The sequence below is a fragment of the Palaemon carinicauda genome, chromosome 15, assembly GCF_036898095.1.
Source record: "Palaemon carinicauda isolate YSFRI2023 chromosome 15, ASM3689809v2, whole genome shotgun sequence".
Taxonomy (NCBI): Eukaryota; Metazoa; Arthropoda; class Malacostraca; order Decapoda; family Palaemonidae; genus Palaemon; species Palaemon carinicauda.
In genome coordinates this window covers 115537991-115545943 of record NC_090739.1, presented here as the reverse complement: position 1 = coordinate 115545943, position 7953 = coordinate 115537991, and the positions used below count along the sequence as shown (strand labels likewise).

General features: G+C 36.9%; 1 protein-coding gene across 1 annotated transcript; it reads left to right on the top strand.

The window, feature by feature from the left end:
- Window positions 1-318: 318 nt before the first annotated feature.
- On the top strand, window positions 319-1521 carry LOC137654147 (uncharacterized). Its single transcript, XM_068387787.1, has one exon. The coding sequence runs from the start codon at window positions 319-321 to the stop codon at window positions 1519-1521; it is 1203 nt and encodes a 400-aa protein (XP_068243888.1).
- The last annotated feature ends 6432 nt before the right edge of the window (window positions 1522-7953 follow it).

The following is a 7953-nucleotide window of genomic DNA, read 5'->3' as shown; positions in this document are numbered from 1 at the left end:
ATGTGTAACGTGTTCTTTACATATGACAGGAAGCACTGCAATGTGATGGATGTAGCTACTGGCAGCATCGGACCTGTGGAAGTGGGATCACCCGGGAGCAATACAGGGCTGCTGTTAAAGAGGGTTATATTGACTGGATGTGTCACATGTGTATTCAAGAAAATCAGAGTCCAGGGGAAACTTGTGTAGTTTCGAGCGCAAACACGGAATATTTTGAGGATGCAGTGGCAATGAGTAATGTGAATAACGAGTCTAGATTCATTTGAAGGTGGAGTGTCAAATATCAGTGGTGCTTCTTCAATTGAGGATCCTACGCCAATGGTAATGTCTCCCTCAAGGGAGACAGTAACATATGAAAAGATTGAATCATCTTCACAAAGAGGAAATTCGAAACTTATTGACAGCACCGGCTACTCTTACACACTAAAAAGAAAAAATTTACTTCGGGAGCAAGTAAATCCTACCATTCCTGTTTCATGTCTACCGGCTCCATTTAATCTTGCTAGGCAGGGAAATCGTAAACGGAAGGCAAATCGACCACGAGAACCGCAAGACCTCAATTTCGAAATTAGCGATGCCCACATTCCTGAACACTTTTTGCAACGGGACATTACTGTTGGAGAAAGACGGCATTTGATATTTGCCACAGATGATCAACTTAAGTTACACTCTAAAGCGAAGAAGTGGTATGCTGATGCTACTTTTAAAATAGTACACAAACCATTTACACAACTGTTCAGCATCCATGCATTTGTGAAATATGATGGGCAATTGAAGCAAGTTCCCCTTTTGTTTGCGCTTGTGTCAGGAAAAAGGCGCAGAGACTACAAAAAAGTTCTTTGTGAAATAAGAGAACTGATAGGTGGGCATGCCCTTAAAGTTGAAGAAGTTTTAATTGACTTTGAAAGCAGTGTATGGCGTGCTATTCCCGACATTTTACCAAATGTTACGATCCATGGTTGTGCTTTCCACTGGGGCCAGGCTGTATGGAGGAAAGTACAAGAATTAGGCCTTCAAAGTTCTTACACAAACGACGTCGGCACTTACAAGTTTTTAAGGCAGTTGTTGTCGCTCCCATATATGCCACAGGAACATATAGAAGAGCTTTTTATAAGGTTTTATAGGAAAGCTGCAGGGATGAATGAACTCATAAGCCTTTTAAATTACGTGAAAAAGACGTGGATCAATTCTGCAATATGGCCTCCTCACACGTGGTGCGTCTTCGGTCGGAGCATCAGAACAAATAATGATGTTGAGGGGTGGCATAACAGAATAAACTTAAAGGCAAGGAAAGGAAACTTAAATTTTTATTTACTTTTAAAGTTCCTACATGATGAGGCACACATAGTTAATTTACAGGTGCGGCTGCTGTCAGAAGGGAAGGTTTTGAGAAAGCAGCAACATAAGTATAATAAACATCACGGCCAACTTGTAAAACTATGGGACGAATATAATAATAATGAAAGATCGGCCAGACAATTACTGAAGGCAGTTTCTCATCATATTGCTGTCTATTCGTAATATGTACATTATTATTTTTAGAAGCTTTTAGCAATGTGCTTTACTTTTTATTATTATATTATTTAACAAAGACTACTCTTTCTATTTTCAAACTGTTTTTACTTACCTCAGAGATTTATTTAGCAATGTGTTTTACTTTTTATCATTATATTATTTATAAAGACTACTCTTTCTATTTTCAAACTGTTTTTACTTAACTCAGAGATTTATTTAGCAATGTGTTTTACTTTGTATCATTATATTATTTATAAAGACTACTCTTTCTATTTTCAAACTTTTTACTTACCTCGGAGATTTATTTACAAAGTTACTTGGAAAGAGATAAACGAGACTTTTCTCAGGTCTGATCTCGAAATAGAACAAAACATAAAAGAAAATAACACACAATATAATGATATAAAATAGCTTTAATAAGATAAATTTGGATGTGGGCCGAGTTGGTATATAGAGGGCCGAGCTGGTAGTGGGCCGAGATGGCAATGGACCGAGTTGGTAGTCACAATGGGCCGGCTTGGCGATGGGACGAGTTAGCGATGGGACGAGTTGGACTACATAGATCAATAAACAACACATTTCAAGAATAGTAATCACAACAGCGATGAACGAAAGAGGAGAAATTAAAACTTTCTCCTTTTTCGTTAACGTTTATGGTAACACTCACCCTTCACGCCTCCTGCTTCTTCATCTGCAGAGTCTGGTTGCCGTAGGATGAGGTCATGCATCCTCCCTTCCAGTGACGTTTAGATCTTCTCTGGTGCAATGAGGGAAATTCAACGGACATTTTCTGGTTTGTCTTCACTTTTTTAATATGTCTGAAGTTATTAAATAAATTCTGTACTTTCCAGCTTTTCTATGTAATGTGTTTGGTTCCTTAAAGTATGTTCCGTTCAAATGGTCAAAGTTCATTGTAAACATTTTTTTATCGAGATTTTTACTTTTCTGAGATAGAGGTTGTGGTAATATATGTACAAGTCTATCACCAACACTCACTATGGCATTAATCTTATCGCCAAAACACACTAGTACTAAAATTGTTACCAATCATAGCTATGTACTACGCTATTATCAACACAATGTAAGCATTAGGTCTACCACCAATACATTGAGTGGCACTAGGTTTATCACCAAAACACTATGGCACTACGCTTATTACAAACACCCTGTGGTACTATGTGTATCCTCAAGACACACTACGTATAACCCTGACATAGTAAAAGGGGTATTAAAAACACACACTACAATACTAGACCTATCAGTAGCACACACTTTGATATTACGTTGATAGCCAACACGCACACTAAGGTAATAAGTTTCTCACCTACAAACCATTTGGAACTTGGTATATCCACCTATACAACCTAAGATGCAATGTTCACCAATGGACCTTCCGATTCCCCAACAACACCTACTGAAACCTCTTCAGAATCCCCTTTCCTACGCCCTCCATTATGATTAACATCACTTTTTCAGTCATTTAATAATCAAGTGAAACGTATACAAGGAAATTCATTTCATTCCTTCCGCCATATTGGAACTTGCTCATTCACCAAGTGCACCTCTGTTTCATTAATCACGTTAATAACGTCATTAGCACTATCCTCAAATAGCCCTGAATCAACTAGAACATCACTGTCACTCGATGCCATGTCTCTAGTAAGTAATTAGCTCTCATCACTGCAATTATCACAAAATAACCGTCAAAATCTACGAGAACGCGATTTCAAACTCAGCGGGACTTTACGTGACGATGGACTGAGAGAGAGTCCGGGAGGGGGGACGGGTGATGGGAGAGAGAATGAGGTTACGTTGGTGCTGATTGGCTAAAATTGGAAGCACGAGCGGTTTACGTGGCTGTGATTGGTTAGAAAGGGCTCCATCTCAGCACATCCTGTGTGAAGTAACTGTTGACACTGCGTCTACTCGTCCGGGATAGTTATTATTATTATCATTATTATTATTATTATTATTATTATGTAGTTCATTACATTTGCCGGAGGTTAAGTCAATCAAAACAAAGTATAATGTTGGTACCGTGGAAACTTTAAAATGAAAGTTTAAAAAGTTTATAGATCTAAAGGGCAAAAAAGAAAAGATTGGAATAAACATTATGTAAGAAGAATTCAAACGAAAAAGGAGACAAGGAAACGAAAGTTAATTATATCAGATAATACCACAATGAGACACCGATTATGAAGTCAAAGACTTACCTTGACAGGACTATATTTCAAATACAGCAATAATGAGACATTAGTACTATGAGAAGCTGCACTGACACGAATATATTGAAGGTCTTTTATTATGAAGCACCTTTATATCAAGACCCTGACGCGGGACCGAGATGTGTATGAACTGAGACACGGTTATATTAAGACACCACTATACCGAATCATCTATGACTATGAGACGCTGTTATACCGACGTAATTTTTCTCCTGAGACACTACCATAATGCAACATTACATGTCGGAATCACAGGAAGTGACGAGGCACGGAAACACCAAAATGTGAAATATCTCACACCAGCCGCCCGTTGAGATACTACCGCTAGAGGGTTACGGTGTCCTTTGAATATCCAGACAGTACTAAGTAGGACCCTTCTCTCTGGTTACGGTTCTTTCTCTTTGTTTACACAGACCCCGAATAGTCTGGCCTATTTTTTACAGATACTCCTCCGTCCTCATACACCTGACAACACTGAGATTGCCAAACAATTCTTCTTCACCCAAGGGTTTAACTACTGCACTGTAATTGTTCAGTGGCTACTTTCCTCTTGGTAAGGGTAGAAGAGATACTTCCGCTATGGTAAGCAGCTCTTCTAGGAGAAGGACACTCCAAAATCAAACCATTCTTCTCTAGTCTTGGGTAGTGCCATAGCCTCTGTACCGTGATCTTCCACTGTCTTGGGTTAGAGTTCTCTTGCTTGAGGGTATACTCAGGCACACTGTTCCATCTAGTTTCTCTTCCTCTTGTTTTGTTAAAGTTTTTATGGTTTATATAGGAAATATTTACTTTAATGTTGTTACTATTCTTAAAATATTTTACTTTTGCTTATTTCCTTTCCTCACTGGGCTATTTTCCCTGTTGGGGCACCTGGGCTTATAGCATTCTCCTTTTCCAACTAGGGTTGTAGCTTAGCATTTAATAATAACAATAATAATAATAATAACTTATCCCATAGGCGTAGGCATATGCTCAAGTTTGTCAGTTGACTAGAAGGATTCCTTGTATGATGACGCATTCATTTAAGTAAGCAAAGGGGGAAAAAAACTGTTGTTGCCATAAGCATTTTTTATAGGGGAATAGAACTATGGGCTACAAGGGTGCAAGAGCCCGTGCCTGGCCGTAAGAGCCAAGCAATCTACAACAACACAACATGGAACAGAAAAGAAGAATTTCAAAAAACCTTTTGCTAGCTGATGAAATAGAATGATGAAAATAAATTCAAATAATTTCAAGAATGCTATACAAGACTTAAGAGAATTATCATAGGAATGAAGGGCAGTAGGTTAGCCAAGGCACCAGCCACCCGTTGAGATACTACAACTGGCCAGACAGTACTACGTTGAATCACTCTCTCTGGTTATGTTTCATTTCAGCTTTACTTACACTTACACAGAATAGTATGGACTATTCTCAACACATTTTCCTCTTTCTTCGTACACTTGACAACACTGAATTTACCAAACAATTCTTCTATTTTCAATAAGTTCATTACTGCCACTGTAATTGTTCAGTGGCTACTTTCCTTAGGGTTGTGGTGGCCGAAGTGGTAACGTCCCTGACTGGTCGCTGCAACTTCACCATCCTTGTAAGCTAAGGATGTATAGTTTGGGGGAGCCTATAGGTCTATCTGCTGAGTCATCAGCAGCCATTGCCTGGCCCTCCTTGGTCCTAGCTTGGGTGGAGAGGGGCTTGGGGGCTGATTATGTGTATACATGGTCAGTCTCTAGGACATTATCCTGCTTGCTAGAGTAATGTCACTGTCCCTTGCCTCTGCCATTCATGAGCGGCCTTTAAAAATCTTAAAGTGTAGAAGAGACTCTTTAGCTATGGTAAGCAGATCTTCTAGGAGAAGGATATTCCAAGATCAAATCATTGGTCTCTATTCTTGGGTAATGACATAGCCTCTGTACTATGTTCTTCCACTGTCTGGGGTTAGAGATCTCTTGCTTGATGGTACACTCGGGCACACTATTCTATCTTGTTTCTCTTTCTCTTGCTGTTTTGAAGTTTTTATCCTCTTTTTTTTTAAGTTTCTATAGTTTATATATGGAAGATTTATTTTATTGTTATTGTTGTTCTTAAACTTCTTGTAGTTTTTTCCTTATTTACTTTCCTCACTGGGCTATTTTCCAGGTCGAGCCCTTAGGCTTATAGCTTCCTGCTTTTCCAACTAGTATTGTAGCTTAGCAAGTAATAATAATAATAATAATAATAATAATAATAATAATAATAATAATAATAACATGAGAGATAAACGCGGCACAGGTAGATATGGAAAAAAATAGCAACCAGCTTATTGGCTATGTCATATTTATGCCAAGAAATATTTTTTTGCCATAAAAATTATGGTATCATTTGGGGGAAAGCAAATTCATGGCAATAAAAAAAAAAAAAAAAAAAAAAAAAAAAAAAAAAAAAAAAAAAAAAAAAATAATCATGGTACGACATATCACCCCTGAGTTCACTTCCGACTGGATAACTGCCGGTCATATCTCTGTTCAAGTTCCCCAGACTTTATCCTGATGCAACGGAACAAATCTGGTCTTTTCGGTGATGCTACTATGGTCGCGCATTGAACTCTTGATGACTGCATGCTGGCCTTCCCTCCGGTAATAGCATATAACAACGAGCGAACGAGAAGGTTACCGTCGTTAACTAGAAGCGGTTGGCTGTTCTTCAGAGTTTTCTTGCTTTATCCAGATGGATCTAACTTATTTCTAAATTTCAGGCATCCTCTAGAATTGTTGCAGTTGTCTTGGATGGCGAAAGACTGACACTTTCTCCTGAAATTTGCTTTTTCCCCTTTGTCGTTTCCTAAATGTTCAGGGTAAGTATTGGACACAAAAAAAAAAAAAAAAAAAAAAAAAAAAAAAAAAAAAAAAAAAAAAAACACTCAGAATATTTATGTATGCATTACATTAGTTAATGTATTTAAAAAATATTTAATAATTTCTCGGGTAACTTACACATATCAATTACATTATAGACTGTACTATTATGCCTAGAAATTATATATATATATATATATATATATATATATATATATATATATATATATATATATATATATATATATAGAAGTTTCTACCTCATACTTGGGATCGAACGCTAGCCCCTTCTAATGAAAGGCCAGGTCGAAACCAACCATGCCACGAGAGGCCATAAAAGAAAATCGTAACCTGACGCTAACTAGCTGTCCGAGGATTTACCTGGCGAGACATCAGTCTCTTACCAGCGAGTTTTACCCGATTTCCCCGGCCCATGTCTCGCCAGGTAAATCCTCGGACAGCTAGTTAGCGTCAGGTTCCGATTTCCTTTTATGGCCTCTCGTGGCATGGTTGGTTTCGACCTGGCCTTTCATTAGAAGGGGCTAGCGTTCGATCCCAAGTATGAGGTAGAAATTTATTTCTATTTGAACACGATGTTGTGTTGATATTTATCCATATATATATATATATATATATATATATATATATATATATATATATATATATATATATATATATATATATATATATAAAACGCCCCCTCCCACACACACACACACACACACATATATATATATATATATATATATATATATATATATATATTTGGCATAAGAAAAGTAAATATTTGCCATGTAAGTATGAAAGCTAAATTTTGCCAAAATAGTTTATTTGTAAAAAGTTTGCACTCGTAAGCTATAATGTTCTTAATATTTCCATAGTCGATTCCCGCAAGTAGCCTACATCGTGTCTTTTTCATCATTATATATATATATATATATATATATATATATATATATATATATATATATATATATATATATATATATATATATATATATATATATATATATTCTCTACTTAATGACTTGATGCAGATGGATATTTATATATAGGCCTATATGTCTTGAGGTCTACGCAAGCGTATACATAAATAACTCGAATTAGATTTAATGTACATGTAAGTATCAGATGCTTTAGTGAAATTGTCACAGGATGTCTCAGTATACTCATGGCTTGGTACAGAAGTCTTTTGCTATCGTAGTTACTATCGGCATTATAGTAATATGCCATTATAGTAGTGTCTCAGTAGAGAAATTACTTTAATATTACAGCTTCCCATTGATAATGTTTCATTATAGTGGTGCCTCAATGCCGACGTGTCTTAATAACCCCGAGTCTCAGTACGGCAGTCTCTAGTATTAATGTCTCATCATCTCCTC

Excerpts from the sequence above, each read along its gene's own strand:
- LOC137654147 (XM_068387787.1), top strand. The coding sequence starts at position 319 with ATGGTAATGTCTCCCTCAAGGGAGACAGTAACATATGAAAAGATTGAA.